Below are 26,800 nucleotides of genomic sequence, written 5' to 3' on the forward strand. Positions count from 1 at the left end.
AGGATTTGAGATCATTTGTTTTTATATCTAAAGGAGGAAGCACTGTTTTATTTTGAAGATCCTTTTGAGGACACGGTATTGTTATTCCGTGAGTACTTTTATCAATTGAGTGACCCATGCTTTTAATTTAAACGTCCAAGAATGCCATGGTACGGGTTCTCGTAAGACCATCCTGCCCCTATTGAGAACACATGGTTTTTTTTGACAGCTGGGTAAAATTATCCTTTCGTTGGTTTAAAACCAGGGTATCATTCCATCGTAGCCTTAGTAGGACATAGCGTTCATAAACAAGTAATCCATCTCGTACTTTGGATGGTTGACATCATGTAAAACGAAAGGGAGTGTGCCAGCAAGTTCACCTTTAATATCTAGCGTTTATATTAAAACCATCATCGCGCTTTGATAGATTGTGCGTAACTGTTTTAAAGTTAATACAACCAATCAGCATGCCGTGTAACTATGGTTTTGCCCGGTCCGACTTCTTCCTTTTGAGTGCTCTTTCTTTTTCTTTAAAAAGCGTATTTGCTGTTTTACCAAAGTTTGAATGAATATTTTTACCATTGACACTAAAAAAATTTTGTGGGTGCAATACTATTCAAATATTGACTTAAATTACATTGTCATGTATTATGCTCTTTAAAGAAGTGCAGCATTTGTAGCACTGCATAGATACACTTTTCGGATCTGTTGGATATATCAGTATAAATATAGACTGAACTAACTTGAGCATAAACATGATATCTGGACATCTGTCACAGACAACGAAAAAAAAAAAAAATGTGTCACGCCTAGCTTTCCTTTTAGAAGTATTATAATCAGATGGGTCATAAAATGAAATACACAATATAAATTTACTAATCAAAAATGAATCAAATCAAAAACCTAGCTCAAATAAATCCATACAATGGTTAGAGCTGATATTCTTTACTGTGCTCCATATAAAAAAAAAAAGTAAGGTATCCTGTATCAGATATGTATCGGTATTTGTACTTTTTGAGTAGATCAATTAGATCATTTAATCCAATACATCTTGGCATCGCCTTACCATTAATGTATTATTTTTATGATGACACACGGACTTATGAAGTTTATTTTCATAAGTGCTTTTAGAAGGACGGGATGAAACACATTTATTGTACCATCTGTGGGTTGGCTGCAAGCATACTCGGTAACAACAAAGCTATGCAAAAAAAGAAAAAGAAAAAAAAAAGACGTATGACGTCAAAATAAAAAAATGGAACCATTCGGAATAGCAGCTGTAAATTGTATAAGGTTAGGCTTGGCTACTAAAAAAAAAAAAAAGAGGGGTAATTAAAAGGGCTTTGGCAATTCTAAATATAAACCTCCACTATAATTTATAAACAAGGCAAAGGCACATTTTTTTTGGGCGGGTATTAATGTACACCCAGACCGCATCTTTGTTGACTATTTCGTAGCAAAAAGGCTGATGATTATTTTGGTGTAACCCGAACAGCTACAAATAGATTCGGATTTTCTTATTCTTCCTTTTTTTTCCCCTTTACTTTTCATTATATATTAAAAAATGTCAACTGCTCTTAATACTTCTCTTGATTGGAATAGTAATAAAATTGACAACAACATGATTGAATCTTGCCCCATATATCCAGCAGCACCAACAACAGCAACAAATAAACGTACAAATCATTCGTTTGATAAGATTGCCGAAGAACCGTTGGAATTATCTCCACCCGTTTCTCCTACACCTTTTCTTCCTTCATTCAGTGAGAAAAGATCATATACAACACCTTACATGAAGCAAGAAATATTTATCCCCACTCCTGCACTAACACCGGCTTCTCAACTCACTGACGACACTGAAGCTGAGCACACTGTTTTGAAACGACATTCAACAATCTCTTCCATGAATAGTCAAGATTCAGGTTATAAACAGACACAAACGGAAAACCCCAGTATTATTTCCTTGGGTAGACATCATACAACCGGACATACATTAAAATCAGCCAGACAAAGAATGGCCGATAAAGAGAGGTTGCACTTGATGAAACGTTCTGAAGAGTTTCAAAAAGAACTATCCCAGAGAAGACTGACGTTTAAACGCTTGTCTCGTTTAATGGATGGCACCAATAAAGACGAAACAGACCCACAAGATCGAGTCCTTATAGGCACACCTATTGCTGAGGGACATCAAAATTATGTCCTAATGTATAATATGTTGACCGGTATCCGTATTGCCGTAAGCAGAGTCACTGCCAAACTAGACAGACCTCTTACAGACGAAGATTTCACTGCTGCCCATAAATTGGCCTTTGATGTGATGGGTGACGAATTAACTCCTGGGGCTAAATATGATTTCAAGTTCAAGGATTATTCTCCTTGGGTCTTTAGACATTTAAGAGAGAAATTCGGTGTTGATCCAGCAGACTATTTGGTAACAAATTTTTATAATTGTATAAAATGAACATGTGCACTAATCATATATCGTTAGATTTCTTTAACGAGTAAATACATCTTGTCTGAATTAGGATCACCTGGTAAAAGCGGCAGTTTCTTTTATTATTCAAAAGATTACAGATTTATTATCAAAACTATTCATTATACCGAACACAAATTCATGAGAAAAATATTAAAGGAATATCATCAGGTACATAAATACAGTAAAAAAAAAAAGAGAGAGAGTTTTAATTTCAACTAATCGATATATTTAAAGCATATTAGCGAAAATACTAGCACCCTTTTATGTAGATATTATGGTTTACACCGAGTTAAACTGCCACACGGAAGAAAGATTCATTTCGTTGTTATGAGCAATGTATTTCCCCCTAGTAAAGATATACACGAGACTTATGATTTAAAGGTACAGTTTAATTTTTTTGTAATACTAGTTACCAACATACTGAACTTAATTTTAGGGTTCAACATTGGGAAGACTTTTACCCGAAGAAGAAATTCTTAAAAATCCTCATGCTGTCATGAAGGACTTAAATTGGGAGAAAAGAGAACGTAAGCTTAAGCTTGGCCCTCAGAAAAGAAAAATGTTTATTACACAGCTTGTTCGTGATGTTACCGTAAGTCTTTTTTTTTTTTTTTTTTTTTGCCCCTGTGACTATTCTAATGTCCCTTTATAGCTTTTAGCGCAACTTAATATTATGGATTATAGTCTATTAATTGGTGTGCATGACATGATGCGTGGCAATAAAGACAACATCCGTGATGCTACTTTACAAACATTCCAACCCAACACAAAATCAGTTCAGCGTAGAGATACTTTGATGAAACGTAGAACAAGTAAAGCTCAAGTCGTTCGTACTGCTATCGCCGAAGCAAACCTCGATAAATTAGATGCTTCTAAATTACCGGGAAACACACAAGAGTTAGTATATCGGAGTATTCCCCTATGATCATATACTAAATATTTAATAATAGACGTCGCAACTGTGTATTTTACGCAGATGAAGGTGGCCTTCAAGGTACCGATGAAATGGACAGTCCATTGCCTGTATTATATTCATTAGGAATTATTGATATCTTGACTCCTTACGACATGAAAAAGAAGTCAGAGCATTATTACAAATCATTGACTCAAGACAAAAACGCCATCTCTTCTGTAAAACCAAGTCAGTATGGTAGAAGATTCTTGGAATTTATGGCATGCGCTGTACTGGAGCATAATGATGACATTCCACATGAATACAAGGTGAAGAGTCGTGCTAAACACTTTTTCAAAAACTAAATCATGATCATTTATTGTCACTTCTTTTTACATTTATACATCACCCCTTCTACATTATCATCAACATCTTTTATATTATAATTTCTTTCTATTAACAAAAAAAACTCCCACCACCACCATTATTCCTTACACTCATACTGAGTTGACATATACTTATAAATACTCATTTAACTTTATCTAATCATCTTTTTTTTTATTTTTTGATTTGAATATGCATATGGTAGTCTTAATGTGAGGTTTGTGCCTGCAAATGCTAATAAACTGTTTTCAGAATCCTCCACTAATAACGATGATACATACAATTTTCTATAATATTGGTATCTAACTCTGTGTCTGTTGAGCTTTATTCAGGACATCAGAATATCTTAGCATGAATAATTTTTTTCCTTATGGTTAAAATTAAGGACTTACAGAAGATACGTTCTATGCCCCTTCGTGCAATAAAACAATGTATAGCCATTACGTTTTGGAGAGACTCTACTTATAATCGCTTCTTTTAAGTTTTTAGAGAACAGGATTATCCTATAAGCTACAACACCTGATAATAACTGTAATATGTAAATCTGTGCTAGTAATCCGGTTGAAAACAAGTCATCTATTGTATTTGGAAACAAAATATTTTGGAAAGCTTTTCGCCGTGGTGCCTCCAGGATCATCCGAAGGCGTTTGAAGAATAAGAAGGTTCTAGTGATCTTTCAAATATGCGAAATTTCCAGTTCATGCAAAAATAGGTCAAAGGCTCAAACACACTTATCTGTGAAACATGTAGTACAATTTGGCAGACAGACATGAAGCAACGAAAAAAGTGATATTAATACCCAAACCGCTTGAATGGAATAATTCATAATTGTTGTTATCTACCATCGCCATGACAAAGATGTACAGATTAAGACGACTACAGGTATATGCCTAGAAAGTGCATATTTAATTTTATCCGAAAACCTGACTTCATTTCTTTCCGGATTACTTTTTACGGTTTATTGTTTAAAAATGCAAACAGTGCCTAAACTTTAATTGATTCTTCCCAGAATAGCGTATATTTGTAAATACAGTTTTTTAATGTTTTTGCGTTTATGTTTAATTTAAAAAAAAAATTGAATGAGAGTGATTACTTTGAAGGTCAATGGGGGGTAAATTTTTACAGATTATTTTTGTCCAGTTTTTAAGAGATCTAAAAAGCTTGATTTGGACATTGTTGAGACATTCTTTGCCTTTTCTATCGAAGCCAAGGTTTTACGTGTTTCCGAAGCATTCTGAACAGCCACTTCGGTGACCTTTTGTTGTGTACGAATAGCATTGAATAGTTTGACAACACCTCGTGTTGCGACCTTTCTCAATCTCTTTTCATATTCAAAAGTGGTGAAGTCGGGAATGACACGGCCCTTTTCCTTTAATGCTTTCTTTTCGGCTGACATAATCTTACGTGCTTTATAATCCAACTTTTCATCTTCAAGTTTACGTTCTAAACCCTTAGACCTTGCAAGAATGGGTTGCTTTTTTTTGGTTTTAGTTTTTTAGTACAAGATCGTTAACCGATTAATTTTATAATACTCACTCTTCTATCTGAACCAGTCAATGTACTGCCCAAAATCTTTGTCATGGCATCTGAGAAAGCTTCTGAACTAAATTTCTTTGGCTGTTTAACACCCTCATCGACGTCCATGTCAAATTCATCATCGTCATCTTCATCATCGTCATCCTCGCTTTCTACATCAGCATCCTCGTTATCATCCATATCTTCATCTTTATCGGATTCAGCTGATTCAATAGTTTCTTCGACTGTTTCTTCGATAGGTTCCGCAATCTCTTCAACTACCTCTTCGACAACTTGCTCTACCTTTTCTTCAGGCTTTTTTGTGGTGGTCACCTTTTTAGTAACAACTTTTTTGTTAACTACTTTCTTTTGAACTTGTTTCTTTGCAGCCATTGTATAAATATAATCTGAAGAAAGTTGACAGAAAAAAAAATTTGGTCTTGGACCCGAAAAGGGCAAAGTAGAGGCTTAAAAGAATAAGCAGTCATAACGCATCACACAGAAGATGTAGTTGACGACTTGATGTACAAATAGCACAATCAGTAGAGGAGAACCTTTGCCTTGAATAGACAAACTGAGTTACATAGATGATATAGCATACATATATATAGTTTTTTTATCATTATTGAGTTTCCTTAGAGTACGGCAGCTAATTTAAAAAAACTAATTCAGTTTTCCTATCAAGACATCTCGAGTACCCTAATAAGCCCTCAGCATGACTAAAGAGCTGTATGTATCCAGTGACATAGTTCTTGATGTTGCCAACCCAAGAGAAACAGCTTATCCACATTATTTTCCATACTCTTAAAGATAGCTGAAGTACTGGCTATCATGATGCTCTTTCAGCCACTTATAAGATCACTGCAACAACATATTAACAGTATAGTTAAACGCTTATAATAAGAGAACTGTAATATTCTTAAGTCGATTCAAAATAATCTGCATAGTTGCTTATAGAAGTAGGATATAAAATAGTTAACCCGGTCTAACTATCAAGCAAAGAATACCAACTTCGCCTAGAACTGCCCTTATTTAATCAATGATATTTTTCTTAGTGACGGACAAAGAGCACAGTGTAATATCGAGTAACATAGCTGCCGTTAAGGCTTGGAAAGAACACACAATTAAAAACAAGGTAATAGTTACAAATGAATGTATATTGACCAATTTAAACCTCCTCTAATAATTTCGTCGTTACTCTTTTGTGTTTGTACTTGTTTGACCTTGGTCTCACGCAGAAGTTTTTGGGTGAAGTCCAAATGGAACGTTGAAAGTAAGCTATATCACACACAATTACGCTGGGTTGCTTTTGTTACTTTCGTTACTGCCATGCTTTCTTCCATACAAAAACTGAAACGCGCAAGCAGCTGGCCCTAAGCTCCATACTGACATCTCTTTAAATTCAGAAGAGAATGCATAAGTCTCACGAGTTCTTCGAACCAGAGTTTATTGAGCATCATGATCTCCTGATGCATATCCTTTAGATGCTTCTTTGTGCAAACAACACTACATTGAACAACAGTGTATATATGATATTTGATAAAGCCATAGGTTTCTTTCTTTTGACATAGATAGTAAAACCCATTTGTTTATGCTGTAGTTGAATTTATCTTTACCCCCTATTTTAGTCTACTTTTTTGTTTATCAAAAATAAAAAGTGAGAAAAAACTTTGTGACAAAACTATAGTCAACAGGAAATGTTCTGTTTTACGGTATAACATGAAGAAATTATATACACCTATTTAGCCCTTTCTTATATTATGTGATCATGCCACAGAGAAAGCTCATCAAATTATATTTTTATTTATTTTTTACGCCAAAAAAAAAAAAAAAAAAAAAAAAAAAAAAGTAGTACAAACCAATTTATAACATAATCCGGCTGATGTATTTAATCATCAAGCAAAACAAGGTTGCTGTGTTTCTCTTTTCTCCTCATCAATTTTTTTTTGATTCATAATGCCCAATAGAGGCATGCATTTCAGCCTGGTGCTGTAGTCATAGAAGATACCCCCATATACCCAAGACTGGTGCTAAAACATACCCTCAAGTCATCAAACATTTTCTCTACATGTACATACTCTCTGTAAATACCATCAAGCCTGTCACCAACATAACGTATACGCAAGACTAGTGCTTTAGACATATAGACAAGAAAAATGATATCTTATGGACATGGAAATAGAAATATACAAGAAAAGTGATACCTTTTATACTAGAAAATACCCTCCAAACTGTATACCCTTTACATTACACTTAATCATATACCATTAACACTTAATTATATACCCCTTTCACTTAATTATATACCCTTACCACTTAATCATATACCCTCACCACTTTATTATATACCCTTACCACTTTATTATATACCCTTACCACTTAGGATATATCCTTTACACTCACAATATACCACTAAATCCTTAAGTCCTGCCGCTGAATGTACATACATAATAACCCTGTAAATACCATGAAGCATGTAAATATTATCAAGCCTGTATACTCTCAAGCCTGTAAATAATATCAAGTCTGCAAATTACACCTAATCTGTATATATCCTCAAGCCTGTATATATCCTCAAGCCTGTATATATCCTCAAGCCTGTATATACCATCAAGCCTGGTGCTTTAGAAATAGATATAGATATAGAAATAGACATAGATATAGATATAGATGTAGATATATAAAAAAAATAAAGTATACCCAAGCCTAGTGCTTTATACCCCCAAAAAAACCAATACAAAAACTCTCTTTTCGGATAACAGGACAAAAAAGAAAAACAAATATTTGAATGACATTGCGGGAATTACCTCATCAAAATTCCCCTGTTTGGTTGGATAAATTTCATCTGGGTAATGTTACTGACGCCATAAGCAGAATGCATTGCATTAAAATAAAATAAAATAAAAATGTATTTGACACCCATCACAACCGGATTTTTCTCATTTTCTCCCCAGTTCGGTAAATCTCTCTTGAAACGAATAATGTATATAATAAAATGCCCATTATATCCCGCAGCCACTGTACACTTCAGTTGAACCGAATAGAAATTCTTCGATATGTTTGCAGCCATACCTACGCTGAAATCACATTATTATCAACCACAAATCTCTGCAGCTATCCTTCAAATAAAACATGCAGTGCAAAAGAAGTTAATATTATGCAGGCATTAATTACGGAAAAACGTATTTGGGAATGGCAATGAATTTCCTTATTAAAAGCATTTGCATCAATGCATTCGGTCGTCTCTGATGATAACAAGAAGAGACAGAGAGCTTCACATATTCAAAGGGAATATCATTGAAACAACTGGGGTTATATACAAAGAGATAAAAAAAAGAAGCAAAATTTATAGATTGACAGCTATAAAATAGATGAACTGAATAAGCAAGGTACTTGATATAAATTTGTTATATGTATACTCATAGCAATTTTAACTATCTTATCTTCGCAACGAGTACAGAACAAGACCGCTTAGCAGTACGAAATTTATATATGAAGAGTATTTATAGTATATATTTTTTCACATGAAATATCAATGCATCCAAAAAATATGCTTTGAGTATCTTTTTTTTATTGACACACCCAAGGTAGACATCCAACCTTTACCGCGATAAATATGGTTCTGTCGGAAGTAGCTGATTAGATATAACACCACGTTAAGTCATTTAGGTATATTTCAATCCTCCCCCCTCCTCCTCCTCCTTGTAACATGTATCTAAAATATTGTATTTGAAGCCGGCTGTTATATGTGATATTTAAGTGACCACTACGCGGTAGGTTGTAATCCAGGTTGTTGGTACATAAAAGTAGAGTAATTTTAAAGACCGAATGATCAATTCTTAGAGGTAAACCTTAAATGATAACGAATAAAATGAAGTACATAACCTACTACTTATTGAAGTGAGAAATTTAGAGTGGAAGTGTAATGGGTCTGTATTCCGTGATTCGCTGTCACACCAGAACACTAGATCTTACAACGTGTACCTCTATTATTTTTATCAGCTAAGAAAAACTTGTTAAATAAACAAAATACGATTCTGATTGGTTGTATTTTAAGTATGCACCCAATTCAATTCGATTAGTTCGATGAAACGAGATAAAAGCATCGAATCAAAGAGTGCGGACCTTTTCCCAGCAAAAGAAGATTGATTTCCGATACTGAAGTTTAAATGTGTTTCATAACTTCTGATATATTTAAACTCTTTACCCTTAATATATCCTTTTTTTACCTCTTTTGCAATTTTTTATATTTTATTTTTATTTAAAAATGTTCAGCAAGTCTAATCCTAAAAAAGATTCTCAACGTCAATCGATCAGTTTAAAACAAATGCTTGAGGATAGACCTGAGTTTAGCCTTACTGATGTGTTAGAAGACCCAATGCTATTGTCAGGTTTCGAAAATTATTTAACGCAAACTTGGTCACAGGAAAATCTATTGTTTATAGAGGCAATGAATCAGCTCCGACACGAGCCTGGGTCGGCAGAGGATGTTGAAGCCATTTTTAATAGGTAATAATCACATGTCCTGGCATTCCATTTGATTTTGCCAACATTTTATGTTTAGAATTTACGAAACGTTTGTTGTTACGGATGCACCTCTTGAATTGAATATCAATAGCCAGGCAGAAATAAAAGGAAAATTGAAATCTTTTAAGGGATCTGTCATCACCCGGGATGAAGCACTAGATTTACTAAAAGAAACAGAGCAAGAAGTTTTATTAATGCTCGTGAGTTCATTTCCTCCCTTTTTTTATCTTTGTGACATCCTCAATAAAATGTTCACTATATCATTTGTAGAGAGATAAATTAACGGAATTTCTTCGAACTCCACTGTCAACTGTCAGGTACAATATTTATCTAATGCAATTAAAAATAGCTTTTTCCTAACATCATGTTATGTTTTTAGCAAACAGCTGAATACTGAACCAGTTAATGAATTCCGAAAACGAGTCGTCATCATTGGCGGTGGATTTACTGTATGTAACAATTATTACACATGAAATAAACACTGACACATTATTAGGGGTTTGCTGTGGCATCCGCTTTAGATCCCATGTCATTATTCCATGTTACTTTGATTGATACAAAAGGTAAAACAAAACAAAAAAGCAATTGTAAAAAAAAAAAAAAGTCTCCTCATAAAATTATCAAACTCAATCCTAGATTCCTTTGAATATACACCGCGCATTGTAACAAAACTTGTAAACCCAGACAAGGTATCTTCTTTAAGGTTCCCTCACAAAAGTTATATTCATAACGGCAGAGTGATTCTGGGGTATGCTAAAGACATATGTGAAGACGCAAAGTGTGTCATCGTAAATGGCGAGAAGGTAAGTCATGATCGGACATGTATTACAGCTGACTGATGAAGAATAGATTTACTTTGATTATTTAGTTATTGGTACTGGCTCCTCATACTCATGCCAATTAAAATCTAGTGATTCTTCATCGCTTTATAGAACCGCTGGATTAAATAAAATGGCGGCTGATATAGCCAAAGCTGACCGCATTCTCATCATTGGGGCTGGTTTAGTTGGCTGTGAACTTGCTGCAGAAATTAGTCAAAAGCAACTTGATCACCCATATTTAAAGCATAAACAAATCGTGCTTGTCGAAAGTCGGCCCAGTATTATTTATCGTAGCGATGCAAAACAACGCAAAAAGGCAGAAGAGTTTCTTGAAGGATTAGGGGTTGAAATTATATTGAATGAAAAAATAACATCTGCCAATTCACTCTCTGATACTTATTATGGTTCTAGCGGCAACACTTATTCTAGTAAAGACTATTTAGTGTTAATGGCTACAGGTGTTAAGCTGAACACAGGTTTTATCTTGGATAGTACAAACGATCCATCTCTGGATACTTGCCTCGATGTCAACGGAGCAGTAAGAGTGCAGTCCACGCTTCAAATTGAGCACTGGAAGTACAAACATATATTTGCAGGTGGTGATGTGACTAACGTTTTAGAAGAAAAAACTGCTTATGCCGCTACAATTGCTGGTGTCTGCATCGCTAGAAATATATGCCGCTTGGAAAAAGGGAAGGAACCTATACCCCAAGGTACTAAAGGATTACTACCTCCTCCAAGTAAAACATTACACGGCATTGGATCTCAAGGTGGTATCGGAAAAAGTAAGTAAAACTATTGAGCAGAAGTAGCGATCCCCAAATAACCCGTGCTACTTTAATAGAGCGACTTTCATTTTTTGAAAGAAAGCTATCCTTTTTAAACCCAACCTGGGAGGTGCTTAAATATTTTAATGAGAAACAGTTTTTCAAGATTGTACAAGTGACAAGTAGAAAATCCAATATATTAGGAAGACTTCCGAAAGTACTTACTCTCCCTGAGAATGATGAAGCATCTAGCTCACGACCAACATCATTTAGTCGAGCTTCAAATACTGAAGAATCATCAGGCAATGAAGATGATGAGCATAACAATAATATTGACAAGGAGAATCGTCCTCAAGATGATTCGAGCAAGGAGTATTTACCCTCTATTAGCAGTATAGAATCATCCAGTAAATAAACTATAGTCTCATGTATTATATATATTTTACTTTTTTTATTATTATTATATCTTCTTTAAACTACAAAAAAAACACAAACAGATGAAAAACCTGCAAAATATAACCTTTTCTTTTTCTTTTTTTTTCCTTAAAGTTTCTGTGGTATTTCAATTTTAGTATTCTTGTTTAAATTCTTGATTTCTTTCAGCACATTCAATTGGGCTCTTGAAATCAGCTCTATCATGTTGATATTCTCTATCTCTAGGTCTTCTTTCTTCTTCTTCGCGACGCATTTCTTCCCTACGCTTCTCCCTGATATCTAATCTCTGCCCCTCATATAACTCTCGTCGTAATGCGCGGGAGGGGTGTTTTAAATGCATAAAGTTACAGAAACCTCCACGATTACATTCTGATATTTCATGCTGTCTACAACAGGCTTCCCTAAAATCAGTTACTGGTGATAGCTCTGCGTATAAAGGGCGTCCTAATAATAAATAATTTAGTACTGCTATAGAAAATCGTATTCAGTTAAGTGTAATTACCTGCGTAAAAACGATTATTCAAATTAGCGACTGCGTTACCGGCAGACTCTTCTAAACGATACTGACAATACACATTGCCAACTAAATGATCACCTACATTATCGCAAACAACCATTTCTTCAACCTCACCAAACTTGGCAAGTTCACAGAATATATCTTCATAGAACAAGTCAAAGTCATCTTGAAGTTGACTTTCAGTTAAATGAACATTAGGATCGTGTGCTGGGTTTTTGTACATATTTGCGATTAAAAGTGTTTGTGAGAAAGAAGGCTTGACATGTTTTCTTGAACAACGTTCACCGTGACGACAGGCACCAATCTATAATTAAAAAAGTTAATAAAAAAACAAATTGCAATGCGCCAATATTACTATTTACCTTGAAATAAAACGAACAATTTACTCTATTTGATAAAATTAAAGTGGTTAATATATTGATGTAACCCTTAAACAGTACATTACTTACTTGTCCTTTTCGGTACCATAAATGCTAGCAAGATATTCAGCCATTTTGTATAAATTGTTTTTGGTTGAAGGAAAAAAAGAACACGCGCAGTTCAAAGCTGTAGAAATAGAAATAAGCCACTCCCTTTGCTGACGTCGACCCAGCGCCATTGGCGGGATACGAAGTTCCGGAACCCACTGGAAGGTTTTACATGAGCAAATGATTTTCATTGCATAAAACATCAATTCATATGTATTTGAAACACATGACAAATAATTGGACACGCTGCTACACAACCAGGTGTAAACTTTAAAATTTCAAGACCATTTTTTTCCCAAAAAAAAAAGTAAAAATAGATATGAAAATTGTTTCCTTTTTGGTTTTGTGGTTTTGTTTACGTTTCCTTGCTGTACAAACAAAACAATAAAATACAAATACAAAATACGAAAATAGTTTTTTTTTAAAATTGCCTTAAAAAGCGAAATTTATTTATATAAAAAATTGGCCCACAAAATCAGAAACCGGCAAAAAGCGCCTGTTTGCCCCTCGGGGCTACGCAGGCCGACCAGGCAGGCTATTCAGCCTTGACAGACAGGGCAGACCACGTAGCCCAGACAGGCCACGTATGACACGCATAGCAGACAGTGAATTCAAGCTAGAAAACCCACGCAAAACTGATTCTGTTTGAGCTGAAGCTACGGAAAAAGGTATTAATGTGATATTCAAGTGTCTGTGGTAGATGTTGTACTTACATTTTATCCGTGCTTAAGCAGTATCACGAGCTAATTTATAAAGTGAATAATGTGTTTAGTAAAACGGATAATGATTAATGTTAAAATTATAGTACCTTGTATGAAGCTTTACGCGATATATCTATTGACAAATGAAACGCGTTATGTATTAGTTTAGGATGTAAAATTATCACCAAGATATTACTTACGGTATTTCAAAGAGAAAAGAGCATCTAAAAAATAAAAAGGCGTTTGTTAATGATATATTATTACAGGGAAGCACAGTAAAGAACAAAGTATACCTTTATAGATACACATCTTGAAAGTAAAAGGGGATAGAAGATTATATTATTGCATAAGTCATGAAATAGCTACCTTTTTCGCGTTTGACTTTGATTAAATTGAATGTGAGAGAAGGATTAGTAGAATGCCTTATGATAGTATTGTTAAGACAGATGTTCTATGACATACCATTGTTCATAAGCATCATAATATTACAAGCAATAATCACGCGTTTGTGAAGACACGCCACGGTTAAAAAAAATACGTAAGAGAAAGAAAAGCGACCTAAGAAAGTTGGGTTGCGTGACAAAATATCGTTCCGCAATGACGTTTGTAAATTATTGCACCAATCAAATTGACAGCTTATGTCCGCATAAGCTAAGCATTAAACACATTTTTTGATCTGAACGATATATAAACCAAACACAATCCCCAGAGTGCACTTTATCAAAATTCTTTATTTTATTATAAACAACTTACTTTAATTTTAAAACACTATGAAAAAAACACCTGGAACAAATAAGTTCCGTGCAAAACCTGCCTTACCGCCTCAGGAGCAAACGTGTGTGTTATGTAAATACAGTACAATTAATCGACACTCTTTTAAAGTGCATCAACGATCAGGACACCACTTAGAACTTCTGGAGGCGATTCAGTCCAATCAAGGATCACTACCTGCCAATGACATCCAACAACAGTAAGTGAGCGTCTTCATCAATTTAAAAATAGTCAGTTTGTACTTATCATTATTATTTTTAGGAATACCTCTGACGAACAACCTACTATCCCGCTAAGCGAATCTCGTAGTTCTGATATGGAGTCCATTGAAAGGTAAAGTTATTTAAGGCTGTTAAATATATTCAAATTACTTACATCAATATACATTAGACCAATCCAACCTGAACGCACTGCCGAACCATTGTCTGAACCTGCAAATGAATTTGATGAAAATCAATATGATGATTATGATGGTGACGGTGATGATGATGGGCGTGATGATGGTGAAGAAGAATTCGATGGTGGTAATGCCTTTGACCATTTCAACAATGATTTTAACAACGGAGGGGAATCTGATGATGATAGCGAATCTAATGAACCTCCCGTTCCTGTTAACGACGTCAACAACGGCTCTAATGGTGATGGTGGTGATGGTGGTGATGATGGTAATGATGAATATCTTGATTTGAGTGGTGATGTCAACGACAATCCAGCATATCCTTTCAAAAATGAATACATAATGCATGCCCTTCTTTTCTTCAAGTCTGGTAGCTTTAAGTATTCAGAAGTCCAAATCAAATCAGTTCTTGATTTTGGTAAATATATGGCTGAAATTGCAATCAAAGAGTACAGAGCTCAACTAGCTTTGGATCCTTCTGATGTTATTTATGATTTCCGTGGTTATCCCACTCCCCACAGCGTTTCCAGATTTCACAAATCCAAGAAAAGTTGTATACCTTGTTTTCCTCATGCTCCCCATTGTGCGAAAGATGATAACGGCGGACTTCTTGTCGAACCTACTGAACCTGCCACATCAACTAGCACATCTGGTACTGCTACAGCAGCTGACGCCTCTGCTCCTGCTCCTGCCTCTACCTCTGCTCCCGCCTCTACCTCTGCTCCTGCCTCTACCTCTGCTTCTGCCAATACCTCTGCTCCTGCCACTGATCCTGCTGCAACAACAAATACAACTGCTTCTGCACCCGCTGTTCCTGTTGTTGTCGCATCAAAGCCTGACTTGTTTCTTAATGATGTATCTGAACACTTGCGACTTCTCGTAGGTAATCCCTGTATGTCTGGTTTCCTGTCAGATCTTCCTGATCGAACACCTAACCAACGAATCAAGCTAAGTCAAGGTGAAAAGTGGAATTGTGATAGATTGTTTGAGCATCCTATGATAATTACTGGTCCAAATCTTCAACTCTGGGTATCGGATAAAGTCTCTTTGCTGTCTGAGAGCAATATTCCTCTTCGTGATCGCCATTATTTTAAAGTGGCCAAGATATTCCAAATATCAAAAGTTGTGAACGTTGATTTGTATCCAATTAAATCCGATAATAATCTTGAAATGTGCTGTTTATACGACATCCTTCTCCACTGTCCCATAACCGACCTTGACATCAATAATGTCTTTCGTGCCGAACATGAATCCTTCGATGCATTTACTAGCTTACAACAAATAAATGGTGACGATTATCTTTGTTCTAGAGATGTTGTTGCTAATACTCGATTGATTCGCGCTCATCATGACATGATTGATACTGGTAATAAGTACAAGCGTCCACTGCCCATTAGATCACGTATAAGAAGCATAAATCCCAATTCGCCAAACTACCAGGTCGTTAGAGTAATTCCGTACAACCTTTTCTCTGATGATACCAGTGGTAATTCCACATCAAAATGGAATTGTTTCGATTCGTGGTCGATGAATCCTGCCGCTGTTCCTCTTAGTGTTGCCAATCATTATTTGAATCAATTTTTTATATGTGGATCAAATCGCCATACTGCTATGGAACAGTTGCCTTCCCTTGTCCCCGATTTAAAGAAACTGGAAACTGGTCTGCCGATGTTTGATGCTATTCTCAAGGAAGAAGTCTTTGTTGTTGCTCCTCTTTTGTTTATCAAGGCTGACAATCCTCGTCATGCCGAGGTTTCTTGTTTGAAAGCTTCAACAGCTACTTATCCGTGTAGAAAATGCTTCTGGTGTCGACATGCTGATGCTTTTGATCCTAATAGAATTACCACGGCCGAAGAACACATGTCAGTTCCAAGAGAAAAAGGTCACTGGATGAGTTTATTTCCAAGCGATGACTCGGATAGTACTGATTTCTCGATACGTGTTCGTAACAGACAGGGTGATTATATCATGGTCGAAAACTTGATGGACCTCGGCTTCAAGGAAACTGCTGGCAAAAGGCTTTTGACGTTGTCTTCTTGGGATCCTAGCAAGGATACACCGGTAGAAATTCTGCATGGCCTATGTCTCGGTTTAATCAAATACACGTTCAACAAAGCTGCTGATTGCTTTTTCAACAAGAAGCAGGTTGATCGCATTAGTATTTTGTGTGCAAAGTATGGGTCTAAGGCTTTTACCAATTTGTCGACGCATCTCAAAGGATACAAAAGCTTTCTTGGAAGAGACTTCAAACTTATGATTCAGATGCTCCCAATTGTTCTCAGAGTTGCTCGTGGCCACATTGATTTCCTCAACCTTCGTAATGATCAATTCCACCGAATGGATAACGTTATTAGTACTTTTGACAAGCTTGGTGAGCTTTGCTCATTGTGTTATAACTGTGAAATACATACCAACTTTTCTGCCTATCTCGATTTATTGCGTCAATCCGTTGATGATACTGTTATTGCTCTGGATAACCTTGATCGTACCGTTGTTCCCAGTAACCGACGTACTCGTGGAGAGCCAGCAACAGCAACGACAACTGCATCAGTGCCCAGTCAAACTACTTCTGAAGAGATCTATGGTCTTTCTGGTGAACAATCTAATGGTGCTACGATTCCATACGCCAAAACTGGTGGTCCATTGTGTAATCGTTTAAAGACTCATTTGATAGTCCATTTGGTAGAGGATTGTCTTCGATTTGCTTCTCCTGTGCTTCTCGCAACTGAAAAGAACGAGCAATTCAACAAACACATTAGGGCAATTGTCATGAAGACCAACAAACAAAACCCTTCTCGTGATTTGGCTCTTATTAACGGTCGTGAGGTAATGCTGAGAAGTATTGCGATGGGTCTTGTTTGGGATAACGGTATGAAAACTCGTGGTAGTCTGGTCAAAGCGTGGTTCGATAGGTACAGTGAGGACATGTACTATTCTGCTAATCGGGAATTCGGCAGTACTGAATATATTGCTGGAAAGAAGATTGCTTTGAACATGACGGCTATTCTCGATGTTGACTTGGATTCTCGTGGGGCGCGTCGTCTGCTTGGAAAGGTGGTAAAACTTCGCGGCGATCAGGCTATTGTTGAGGTGTATGAACTTGTTCCCAGGCCAGCCTTCGTGATTCACGATGATAGTAGCCTCATTTCTGTCTATCAAGCTGACGAAGGTGGTAATCTCCTCACCAAGAAAACTGAAGAAATCTTGGACTTGCTGAAGTATAAACTGACTGTGGTGGAATTACTTGACATGTCTCAGGAAACTGAGATTGACACTGTCAAGTATTCTCTTATCAACAAGTGCAAGTTCGGTACTTTCTGGTGGCTCCATAACACTAATCGTTATTTCAAAATTTTAGAAAATGAAAGAAACTAATCATTTTGTTTTTTTTACATGTCATTTTTTCAAAAAAAATAAAAGTCTCTTCCATTTTGTTATCCAATAAAAATGCTTAGCTGCACGAATCGCTATCCTGACCCCCATAAAAGACGCTAAAGTAGTTTTCAAGGTGCACAAAACCTTCATTCAGTTGTTTATTTCATAACATCTGGCCTTCAATCACGTATTTTGTTTTTTCGCCCAATCGCAAAGTTTTATTTTTTTAAAAAAAAATTCTGACACGGGAATTTACTTTTTGGTGCAGAATTTAAGAAATATTTAAAGTTTTCAACTGGTTGTGTAGTTTACATAAGCATTTATGGGAGCGATTTTCTTTTACCGCACCTACGGCGGCTAAATTTGTATGAAACATGCACGCATGTGTCTTTTCTAGAAAATTATCTCTCCGTTCTACCATTGGTTTTCTCAGGCACACAAGTGAAAGAATAAGCATAATTTTACAAAATTAAGAGCCGTCTTATACCACCATCCAATTGAATTAACACAGTGGTTTCAAATAAATTCATTTTATACGTTTAGGCGTATTTTTCGCTATTTAAGATTGGTGGAACTTGATGCCCCTTAAATCCTTGTAGCCTTTTAACAGATTTTAATTAGGAACCATCGTATGTTTAAGGATTACATTCTCGCAGCGTAACACCAAATTACAGAGCATCTGATTGTGGAACAGTTTCTATTGGCTGGAATCGAGAAAATTTTGCTATGAATTATGTGGGTACCTGATCTAGTCTTTCTCTATCAAAAAAGTTAAGAGTTCTTAAGAAAAAACCTGGTTTATATTTGTAGATAAAAATAGTATCTAGTTTTAAACATGGGATGTATAATTGTCTCTGTGAATGTTAAACTTTATAAAAATTCAATCTTTCTCGACAAAGAGAGATCCGAAACATTGTGAATCAGAGTCACCCGCGTTTATGCAAACAACACGGAAATTGTGTTTCCGTCTATAAACATTTAATATTGTTATTTAGTCATTAAGTCTAATCTGCTCAGCATATTATAGCTAAATATGTATTTACAATTTCGCCTAATTTTTCCGCTCTTTCGCAAGTGGCAGGCCTATTGTTCTCATATTCTTTTGTGTTACCAACATTTAATAAGAAAATTCAATTTCTGTAGCCCTTCGTGATGCGATCACCCGTTTTATGAACAAAAAAAACAATCTAGCCATTGGTGTCACACATAATGTTATTGGTAGCTTTTGAGAGACTTTCGCTACCAAATTTTTTTCAGTCGCTTATTATTGCTGCTGGATGCGTGTTTAGACGAAATACAAATACCAAACAATGATATTAGGTTTGGGATATTGCTCTTGTTTTCTACATATAATTCATGGCATCTTGATACCTTGATCCCAACTTATAATAAGCCTTTTATGTAACTATGCGGTGTTTCTCGGAAGGTGAAATCTTGATGACATCTGCGAAAGTGCGCGATTATCGCTCACCAGCTGTCAAAAAAAGAGAAAAAAAGTAACGAAGCTATGACTTTCGTTGTTAAAAAATAATGCGTTTTCGAATAATTTGAGATATAATAAAATGGGTAGCTATTAGAATCACGCAATTTCCCATGGTTAGGTAATAGACCTGCAGCTTGTCTGGAGATAGTGCAGAAAGAGACCTTAACGAATGAGCTTTCTTTAGCAAAAACTTCTTTGTGACGTGCATGTAACTTCCTTAAGTTTTTGTTTTGTATAAATAGCTCGTGCATTTATTTGGGTTTTTTATTTTTTTTTTTATTTTTTTTTCTAATCAAAAACTTTATTATACATTTACAATATGAATCACGATATGTCAGCAATGAGCCCTTCTTCTACTATGTCTATGGCATCCTCAACGATGTCTATGGCTGCTACAGCTACAGCTAGTGCCACTCATGATATGAGTGATATGGATATGTCTTCCTCTAGTAATAGTGGGATGCATATGATGATGTCCATGGGTACATTTCACTGGACTAGTTCCGGTGATGGCATTTGGTTTGATTCTTGGGTACCTGCATCGGAAGGGGCTTATATTGGTGCTTGCTTTGGCTTATTTTTCTTTTCAATCCTTTCAAGGGGACTTCCTGCACTTGAGGCCTATTTTATGAGATGGAGAACAATGCGTGACAACAAAATCGAATCTAATGTACTTACTTCACAGCCTGTAAGTTTAAAAAATTCGTCTATAAACTTCACCAAAGACTAAACATTACAAAATAGGTTATCCGAAAAGACATCGAAAAATCACACAACACTGATGATTTATCGTCACAATCGTTCAACCCAAATTCATATCCCAACCCTTTAAAAGTTCCTACAGTACCTCCTTTTTCGTGGTCAACAGACACCATTAGAAGCTTCATTAGCACATTGACCTCCTTTGTTAGCTATTTACTAATGATGGTTGTCATGACTGGAAATGGCGGTTTCTTTCTTGTCATTATGATTGGCGTATTTTTTGGTGAAATGGCTTTCGGCCGTTTCAAGTCTATGGGCGGCTTCCCCGACGATCATTCCCATTGATAGTCTTCAATAGTCTAATCCACAAGTTTAATTTTTTTACCTAATAATATATCCGGCTTAAAGTCTCTCTTCAATAAAATAATACTTGGTTAATTCCACTGAACTGAATTCCTCTTATAGTATACACAATTAGGCCACTTTTGCAGATCCTTTGAACACCAGTATATGGAATACATAGTTAATCTATAGCATACAAGCTTTTTATAAAAAATTATTATAAATACAGCCTCCCAAACATAGCCTTAATTTTATCAGGCAGCCAAGTCTCAAATAATGCGGGTCATTCGACATAGTATAACCATGTTGTTTGTTTAATTGTTTTTCAGGAAAGCTTTCAGAATTTCGATATTAAGCGCCGCTTAATTATATCTGTGTAACGATCAATTTGTTGTAAAGTTTGAAGCACATGGAAGGTAATTCCTAGAAAGTTTTTATCTAAAAAATTCGATGCTAGAAACAGTCAATTATTGAATGCTTCAAAAAGTAGAATTGTAGGGCAGGTCATTAGAATGAAGTGTTTTAGTCAAATCATTTATGAAGAGAACCCTGCTTTAAATATTCTCAACACAGTCACGCTTATTGTGGGAAAAAGCTTAAAACTCGATTATCAGATTATCATCATCTTTTTTTTTTTATTGCTATTATCCCCTTTCTTTTTATTTTTTTTTACTGTAGTAATGGATTATCAAAGATTTATTAGTGAGCGTAGTAAGGCAAGAAAGCCTTCAGCAAGTAAGAAAACGAAACTTTTTTTTATAAAAAACATTATATGCAACATTTTTCTTATGCAAGATATCACATAGTTCGTGCTATTTCCCCTTACCTTCATCAAAAGGGCATGGTACGGCCACGAAACATTGTAGACATACCATACAAGATATTAAAAAATCATAAAAATATTTTTAGATTTCGTTGGGTGCTGGCCAACCTAATCCATCTACCTTCCCCTTTGCAGGCATGACCATCACGCTTAAAACAGGCGAAAAAATTGAAATCGACGATGAACTATTTAGCCGCTCTCTGTCTTATGATTTGACCGTAAGTTTGTTATTGTGTATCCGATATTTAAATCTCAAGCATATTTTTAAAGCCTGGGTTACCCCATTTGAACGACTGGTTACGTGAATTACAAAATATCGAACACAAACCTCCGGTGGATTTTGATCTTTCGATTGGTTCTGGTTCTCAGGATCTTCTAACAAAGGTAAGTGTATTTTTTTTTCTTTCGTTACCGGTGTTTCACTAAATAAATAATGATAGGCATTTGATATGCTGATGAACGATGGTGACTCCATGTTGATCGAAAATCCTACATATACTGGCTGTCTTTCTTTTCTTAAAACGCTTCAATGCGATCTTGCCGATGTGGCTACTGACGCTTATGGTATTGTACCCGAAGCATTAGAAAATATGCTTGCCAACTGGCCCGAGACAAATCCTAGCGGTAAGAAGGATCAACCTCGACCCCGCTGTCTGTACACGATCCCCAGTGGTGGTAATCCTACAGGCGCTACTGCCACTCTGGATCGAAAGCAAGCCGTATATAACATTTGCCACAAATACGATGTCTTAATTATCGAAGATGATGCGTATTATTATTTACAATATGGATCTGAGCGTATACCATCTTACTTGTCACTGGATTTAGATGGTCGTGTCCTTCGTTGTGATAGTATGAGCAAAATTCTTTCTGCTGGTCTACGAATCGGCTGGATTACAGGCCCTAAAGTTTTGTTAGATCGTATAAATATGCATACAATGGTAACAAATTTACAACCTTCTGGGGTTCCACAAGTGATGGCATATCAGCTTTTGGATAAATGGGGACATGCTGGCTTTTTTGATCATGTGGACGAAGTAGCTTCCTTCTACCGTCAGAAACGTGATGAGTTTGTAGAGTGTTTAGATCGCAGAATGAAGGGTAGAGCAGAGTGGGTAGTTCCCAATGCTGGTATGTTTGTCTGGCTTCGTTTGCTGGGCGGCATTACGGACTCTTATGATTTGGTTATGACAAAAGCATTAAAGGAAAATGTCCTTGCAATCCCCGGTGTAGCATTTATGCCCCAAGGAGGAAAGACAGAATATGTTCGTGTTTCATTCAGTAATGTCTCAAAAGATAATATGGATGAAGCTCTTCGTAGATTAGCCTCAGTTGTAGATCAAGAAGCACTGATTAACGGCGCTCCTATTCAATCCGTTTAATTTGTTTTACGTTATAATAAAATAAACAGTTTTTCGCGCAATCATTAGTTTTCTGTTTCCTCTGACGGAGAATTGAGTTACGGCAATACGTATATCAATAACCCATAGGCTTGCTAATGCTCGTGTAACAAGTTTTCATACAATCCGGAACTTGCTTCATAATTTCTTAGCTTTCGTCGCTTTGGAAATCATGATTGCGTTGGTATACGCATCACAAATTGAAATGGGAATAGGATTGTTTGTAAATCCATTCATCTCCCATTTTTACACACTTTTAAGTGACATTTACCAGCTTGTCCCGGATCTCGATTTCAGGCTGAGACCTAATATAAAGATCGAAAGTTTTGCTCTGTCATAAACCAAGATTTTTTATTACGTGTTTAATTATCAGTAGCAACAGAGTATGCTCTATAGAACTCTAATCCAGATTCATTAGAGGTGGCATTAATTGGGGTATTCGCGCCAATAAAGTAAACATAACCTTCCTCTAACTCATAATCTGACTCCTCGCCTGTCAATTTACCACTACCGCTTGTAACAATGAGGATACTTGGGCCATCAATAGATGCATGCTCTTCCGTTTCTCCTTCGTTCAACTTGGTTAAGATGACAGCAAACTCGTCAATTGGAGGATCGTAAAGAAGAGAGTGCTGACCATATTTCACTGGTGCCATCTTTTGAGACTCTGCAGAACCATAACCGTAAGTAAGCATATCAACCAGCACATCAACATCCTTAAACTTTGGTGTTAATCCAGCGCGTACAACATTGTCGCTTGTGGCCATACATTCAACACAATCTAATAAGGTGGTAATCAGTAAATCTTTATCGTCGTTTCAAAATAGGGTTATCATTTTTACCTCCGGACAAATAGGCGTGAGGTTCATTGGCACCCAAAAAGATAGCCTGTCCTGGTTCCATGGAAACATAATTTAACAATAAAGAAGAAAATACACCGACATCTCCACCAGGGTACTGCTGATCTAATCTGACTATTAATTTGGACATGGTGTCGTTGTCCTCACTTACACGGGCAACCAATTTAGCTAATAGACGCTTGACATCTTCGGAAGAGCTATGCATGAGGCTAGAGAATACCTTCTTGAGGACAGATTTATTATGCTCAATATCTTCAGGCTTGGTAGAATCACCAGTAGATTTAACAGTAGAAAAAAATTCTTCAGAAATATCATTACCGACAAGTTCTGCTAATTCAGGATACACTTCCATATGGTGAACGATTTCATTCAAGGGACGGAAACCACAAAGCGCTTCAAAAGGAGTGAGAGCAAGAGCCATTTCAGGCTATAAAACCATACTGAATTAATACCTTATCAAAATAATCCCAACGTGTTTCATTTTGTTACCTTATGGTTAGGATCTTTATAATTTTCTGGGAACTCTTTAAAGAGACGAGCCCCCAAAACCTTATCAGGATGAGCTTGAATAGACAAAGCCTTACGAATGGAGAGAATCTTGAAAAGAAAAGGTAAATCACCATTGTATTGCTTATACACGTCTTCAGTACTAAGTGCAACGTTGTTTTTAATAAGTTCTTTAAGGGTAGTCTTGTCGTTTAAAACAATGGAAGGTGCATTGGGGTGGGTACCCATCCAAAATTCGGCGTAAGGCACCGAGTTATCAATAGGAGTACCAGAAGCCTTTGCGTAAGTGGCGGCCTTAGAGACATCTCCTAACTTACCCCAATCGTATGATTGAGTCTTACATTGTAAACGATAAATGGCACTCATTTTTTTTTTTATTAATTTAAGCAGATAAAAAGCGGGAAAATCAAGTTTAGCGGAATCGGCTTGCCTTTTAAAGAAAGCTGAGCTTCATAAAAACCTCTGCCTGCCAATCACAAATAAGGCTTTAAGCAGCTTACAAGCTTTACAATAGATACCACAAAATAGTTGTGGATAAGACTGACTTCCCCATCAATTGATTTAATATGTTTTTAGATCAACAGAACGGTATATAGCAATAGTTAACTTGCATCGTTTTAAATTATAGGTATATATCACTAAAAACCTCAATATTTAATAGCATATTTTTGCCACGGCGATACCTGTTTGAACAAGTCCTGTTATGATTTTTTTATTATAAAAATCAGAAACCATGTACGTTTGGTAATGATTTATGCGCATATCAATATAAACAAATACAGCGGGTACATAAATATGTAAGACTGTACATCAAAGGAATGATGCCATTTACACGCTTCCTCGCCTGTTCCTAACCTTTGCTGGATGATAGAAGTACATAATTATTTATTTAAACTGTGTTGGAAAGTGATGTATTTAGGTGGCATTGCCAGATTTCATTTGATTTTCTAACTTCTTTTTGCTTTTTGACCAACGCAATCCACAGGCATTACAGAGTCTAAATAAATGCAGAGAAATTTTAATAAAGATTTCATGGTAAATAATGTTCGATTCTTACGTTTTAGGGCCGCTAGGACCTCGTCTCCATTCAGGCGCTTCCGTAATACCGCAATCAGTGCAAACCTTTGCGACTTCCGCAGATGGATTTAAACGTTTCTAGAAAAACCAGTTGTCAGACTTTAGTCATGTGTATGTTATTGCGGCATTACCTTTTTTCCTGCTCTGGGTTCGGGGGTCAGGCTTCTTTGTGGCATATTTTCTGTAGTACTCGTAGAAACGGAATGATCCATAATTTGATCCATGCCAATCATAGTTAATTCACCACCATGTAATCCCATAGAGATACCAACGGATCTTTCACCCAGATCATAACGTAAGCCTGTAAACAAAGACACACTCTCAGAAATGTCATAGTTTGAAGTAACACCTTGTGTATAAACATGACTTCCGTTGGAAGGTATGCTACAATCATCATATTCATCGCTAGAGTTTGTATCTTCCTCTGTTACGTTGGTCATGGAGCCAGGGTTAGAAGAGCTAGTATGTTCACTGTCCATGGATACACCCCTCTTGTGTTCACCCTTAAGAGCCTCCAACTTCTTTTTCAGTAATTCGTTCTCCATTTTGAGATCAAGAAAGGAATCAATGGAATGAGCAGCTTCAGTAGGGATTCTTCTTGCGTTACCAAAGAAGGAACCTTTGTAAAAGCGCCCTCTAGTTTCCAGGGTAGTATATTTACCATCCTTTCTCAAGAATCGATATGTTGTTCGAAGGGTTTGCATAGCAGTGTTAGCTGTACGAAAATCTCGGACGAACATGTCAATGTCATCGACATGAATGAATTCGGTAAACAAATGCTGAACCAGTTCCGAGGGCTTGTAACCGAGAAATTCACTCGAGGCCGTAGAGCAGTAAACAAAGCGAAGATCAGGACTCAATACATGAATGACATCTCGGACTGATTCCAATATACTTTGAGACCAATTTTTGCGACGAGTAAACTCACCCGAGCTTGTGATGTTGTTGTTAAATCTCAACTTTAGTACTTGTTGGGAATTGTCCATTTTAGTTCATCTCAAAGAAGAAAAAGAACTCGTTCCAAAGCGATTCCCTCCCCCATAAGGCAATTATAACCTTATATTTTCACACTCCTCAGCCAAATAAAAACGATATAAATTCTTACCCTCTGAAGGTGGTTTATCTTTTAAACTGAGATAGCGAGCTATCTCATTATTTTGGCCGAGGAAAATGAAAATAAAAGTCCCTTATAGAGAACGGTATCAATTTAAAAAAAGGGGAACCAAATTCTGCTTGAGAACAGCGTTAATTAGACAAAATGAGTTTAATTATTTTACCTGTTATTTATTCAAAGGTTGGATTATCAGTTTAACAGATATATAAACAAGATTAAATACAATAGATCCGTTTAATAATTACAAAAAAAAGGTAAAGTGAACAATTGCGAAAATATGCTTTACTATCAATACATGCTACTACTGAAACGTTGATAGACAACTACTAAGCTCTGACTTGCTTATGATTTTTGCAAATGCTTCCATTTTATCTAAGTAAAGTCCCAAAGCTGATACACACACTTTTTTGATTAATCATTTTATGAAGAGGACCAGTTCTTACACCTTTTTTTTCCCTTTTTCTTTTC

The 26,800-nt window shown here is 36.1% G+C and overlaps 10 protein-coding genes across 10 annotated transcripts; 5 read left to right on the forward strand and 5 right to left on the reverse strand.

The window, feature by feature from the left end:
* Nucleotides 1-2,020: 2,020 nt before the first annotated feature.
* EV154DRAFT_539451 (uncharacterized protein) lies at nucleotides 2,021-3,712 on the forward strand (the record flags this gene model as incomplete). Its single annotated transcript, XM_051604344.1, has 6 exons — nucleotides 2,021-2,410; nucleotides 2,468-2,623; nucleotides 2,690-2,836; nucleotides 2,892-3,047; nucleotides 3,108-3,352; nucleotides 3,406-3,712. The coding sequence occupies 6 exons, from the start codon at nucleotides 2,021-2,023 to the stop codon at nucleotides 3,710-3,712; spliced, it is 1,401 nt and encodes a 466-aa protein (XP_051454594.1).
* Nucleotides 3,713-4,857: 1,145 nt separating this feature from the next.
* On the reverse strand, nucleotides 4,858-5,375 carry EV154DRAFT_484373 (Rrp15p-domain-containing protein; the record flags this gene model as incomplete). The annotated part of the gene is made up of 2 exons (XM_051598647.1): nucleotides 4,858-5,205; nucleotides 5,268-5,375. 2 exons carry the CDS (start codon nucleotides 5,373-5,375, stop codon nucleotides 4,858-4,860), a joined length of 456 nt encoding a protein of 151 aa, XP_051454595.1.
* Nucleotides 5,376-7,195: 1,820 nt separating this feature from the next.
* On the reverse strand, nucleotides 7,196-8,316 carry EV154DRAFT_554073 (uncharacterized protein; the record flags this gene model as incomplete). The annotated part of the gene is made up of 3 exons (XM_051605165.1): nucleotides 7,196-7,754; nucleotides 7,855-7,868; nucleotides 8,054-8,316. 3 exons carry the CDS (start codon nucleotides 8,314-8,316, stop codon nucleotides 7,609-7,611), a joined length of 423 nt encoding a protein of 140 aa, XP_051454596.1. The 3' UTR covers nucleotides 7,196-7,608.
* A 1,005-nt stretch (nucleotides 8,317-9,321) lies between these two features.
* On the forward strand, nucleotides 9,322-11,789 carry EV154DRAFT_518552 (uncharacterized protein). Its single transcript, XM_051602634.1, has 8 exons — nucleotides 9,322-9,755; nucleotides 9,811-9,973; nucleotides 10,044-10,090; nucleotides 10,153-10,222; nucleotides 10,270-10,336; nucleotides 10,410-10,576; nucleotides 10,623-11,379; nucleotides 11,439-11,789. Exons 1-8 carry the CDS (start codon nucleotides 9,514-9,516, stop codon nucleotides 11,774-11,776), a joined length of 1,851 nt encoding a protein of 616 aa, XP_051454597.1. The 5' UTR covers nucleotides 9,322-9,513; the 3' UTR covers nucleotides 11,777-11,789.
* EV154DRAFT_518554 (uncharacterized protein) lies at nucleotides 11,789-12,821 on the reverse strand. The gene is made up of 4 exons (XM_051602635.1): nucleotides 12,763-12,821; nucleotides 12,676-12,700; nucleotides 12,299-12,617; nucleotides 11,789-12,240 (listed from the first exon to the last, which is right to left on the reverse strand). The coding sequence occupies exons 1-4, from the start codon at nucleotides 12,804-12,806 to the stop codon at nucleotides 11,930-11,932; spliced, it is 699 nt and encodes a 232-aa protein (XP_051454598.1). The 5' UTR covers nucleotides 12,807-12,821; the 3' UTR covers nucleotides 11,789-11,929.
* A 1,214-nt stretch (nucleotides 12,822-14,035) lies between these two features.
* Nucleotides 14,036-18,105, forward strand: EV154DRAFT_518557 (uncharacterized protein). Its single transcript, XM_051602636.1, has 3 exons — nucleotides 14,036-14,451; nucleotides 14,514-14,585; nucleotides 14,643-18,105. The coding sequence occupies exons 1-3, from the start codon at nucleotides 14,252-14,254 to the stop codon at nucleotides 18,022-18,024; spliced, it is 3,654 nt and encodes a 1,217-aa protein (XP_051454599.1). The 5' UTR covers nucleotides 14,036-14,251; the 3' UTR covers nucleotides 18,025-18,105.
* A 1,760-nt stretch (nucleotides 18,106-19,865) lies between these two features.
* Nucleotides 19,866-20,554, forward strand: EV154DRAFT_539453 (Ctr copper transporter family-domain-containing protein; the record flags this gene model as incomplete). Its single annotated transcript, XM_051604345.1, has 2 exons — nucleotides 19,866-20,195; nucleotides 20,252-20,554. 2 exons carry the CDS (start codon nucleotides 19,866-19,868, stop codon nucleotides 20,552-20,554), a joined length of 633 nt encoding a protein of 210 aa, XP_051454600.1.
* Nucleotides 20,555-21,231: 677 nt separating this feature from the next.
* Nucleotides 21,232-22,756, forward strand: EV154DRAFT_566664 (pyridoxal phosphate-dependent transferase; the record flags this gene model as incomplete). The annotated part of the gene is made up of 5 exons (XM_051605970.1): nucleotides 21,232-21,286; nucleotides 21,358-21,395; nucleotides 21,461-21,592; nucleotides 21,645-21,758; nucleotides 21,815-22,756. 5 exons carry the CDS (start codon nucleotides 21,232-21,234, stop codon nucleotides 22,754-22,756), a joined length of 1,281 nt encoding a protein of 426 aa, XP_051454601.1.
* Nucleotides 22,757-23,043: 287 nt separating this feature from the next.
* EV154DRAFT_448360 (phosphomannose isomerase type I) lies at nucleotides 23,044-24,529 on the reverse strand. The gene is made up of 3 exons (XM_051597154.1): nucleotides 24,124-24,529; nucleotides 23,617-24,061; nucleotides 23,044-23,555 (listed from the first exon to the last, which is right to left on the reverse strand). Exons 1-3 carry the CDS (start codon nucleotides 24,505-24,507, stop codon nucleotides 23,137-23,139), a joined length of 1,248 nt encoding a protein of 415 aa, XP_051454602.1. The 5' UTR covers nucleotides 24,508-24,529; the 3' UTR covers nucleotides 23,044-23,136.
* A 368-nt stretch (nucleotides 24,530-24,897) lies between these two features.
* Nucleotides 24,898-26,233, reverse strand: EV154DRAFT_448364 (MADB protein). Its single transcript, XM_051597155.1, has 3 exons — nucleotides 25,350-26,233; nucleotides 25,199-25,296; nucleotides 24,898-25,138 (listed from the first exon to the last, which is right to left on the reverse strand). The coding sequence occupies exons 1-3, from the start codon at nucleotides 26,202-26,204 to the stop codon at nucleotides 25,057-25,059; spliced, it is 1,035 nt and encodes a 344-aa protein (XP_051454603.1). The 5' UTR covers nucleotides 26,205-26,233; the 3' UTR covers nucleotides 24,898-25,056.
* Nucleotides 26,234-26,800: the final 567 nt, after the last annotated feature.

This window comes from Mucor mucedo (genome assembly GCF_025094135.1).
Source record: "Mucor mucedo strain NRRL 3635 chromosome Unknown EV154scaffold_90, whole genome shotgun sequence".
NCBI classification, from domain to species: Eukaryota; Fungi; Mucoromycota; class Mucoromycetes; order Mucorales; family Mucoraceae; genus Mucor; species Mucor mucedo.

Excerpts from the sequence above, each read along its gene's own strand:
- EV154DRAFT_448364 (XM_051597155.1), bottom strand. The coding sequence starts at position 26,204 with ATGGACAATTCCCAACAAGTACTAAAGTTGAGATTTAACAACAACATC. Across the intron at positions 25,297-25,349 it reads AACCCAGAGCAGGAAAAAAG|AAACGTTTAAATCCATCTGC; the intron begins GTAATGCCGCAA and ends TGGTTTTTCTAG. Across the intron at positions 25,139-25,198 it reads GGTCCTAGCGGCCCTAAAAC|ACTCTGTAATGCCTGTGGAT; the intron begins GTAAGAATCGAA and ends GCATTTATTTAG.
- EV154DRAFT_518552 (XM_051602634.1), top strand. The coding sequence starts at position 9,514 with ATGTTCAGCAAGTCTAATCCTAAAAAAGATTCTCAACGTCAATCGATC. Across the intron at positions 10,091-10,152 it reads ACTCCACTGTCAACTGTCAG|CAAACAGCTGAATACTGAAC; the intron begins GTACAATATTTA and ends TTATGTTTTTAG. Across the intron at positions 10,577-10,622 it reads TCATCGTAAATGGCGAGAAG|ATTTACTTTGATTATTTAGT; the intron begins GTAAGTCATGAT and ends GATGAAGAATAG.
- EV154DRAFT_518557 (XM_051602636.1), top strand. The coding sequence starts at position 14,252 with ATGAAAAAAACACCTGGAACAAATAAGTTCCGTGCAAAACCTGCCTTA. Across the intron at positions 14,452-14,513 it reads GCCAATGACATCCAACAACA|GAATACCTCTGACGAACAAC; the intron begins GTAAGTGAGCGT and ends TATTATTTTTAG. Across the intron at positions 14,586-14,642 it reads GATATGGAGTCCATTGAAAG|ACCAATCCAACCTGAACGCA; the intron begins GTAAAGTTATTT and ends AATATACATTAG.
- EV154DRAFT_518554 (XM_051602635.1), bottom strand. The coding sequence starts at position 12,806 with ATGGCTGAATATCTTGCTAGCATTTATGGTACCGAAAAGGACAA. Across the intron at positions 12,701-12,762 it reads TATGGTACCGAAAAGGACAA|AGTAAATTGTTCGTTTTATT; the intron begins GTAAGTAATGTA and ends TTTATCAAATAG. Across the intron at positions 12,618-12,675 it reads ATTGTTCGTTTTATTTCAAG|ATTGGTGCCTGTCGTCACGG; the intron begins GTAAATAGTAAT and ends TTTTAATTATAG.
- EV154DRAFT_448360 (XM_051597154.1), bottom strand. The coding sequence starts at position 24,507 with ATGAGTGCCATTTATCGTTTACAATGTAAGACTCAATCATACGATTGG. Across the intron at positions 24,062-24,123 it reads ATAAAGATCCTAACCATAAG|CCTGAAATGGCTCTTGCTCT; the intron begins GTAACAAAATGA and ends ATGGTTTTATAG. Across the intron at positions 23,556-23,616 it reads TCACGCCTATTTGTCCGGAG|ATTGTGTTGAATGTATGGCC; the intron begins GTAAAAATGATA and ends CCACCTTATTAG.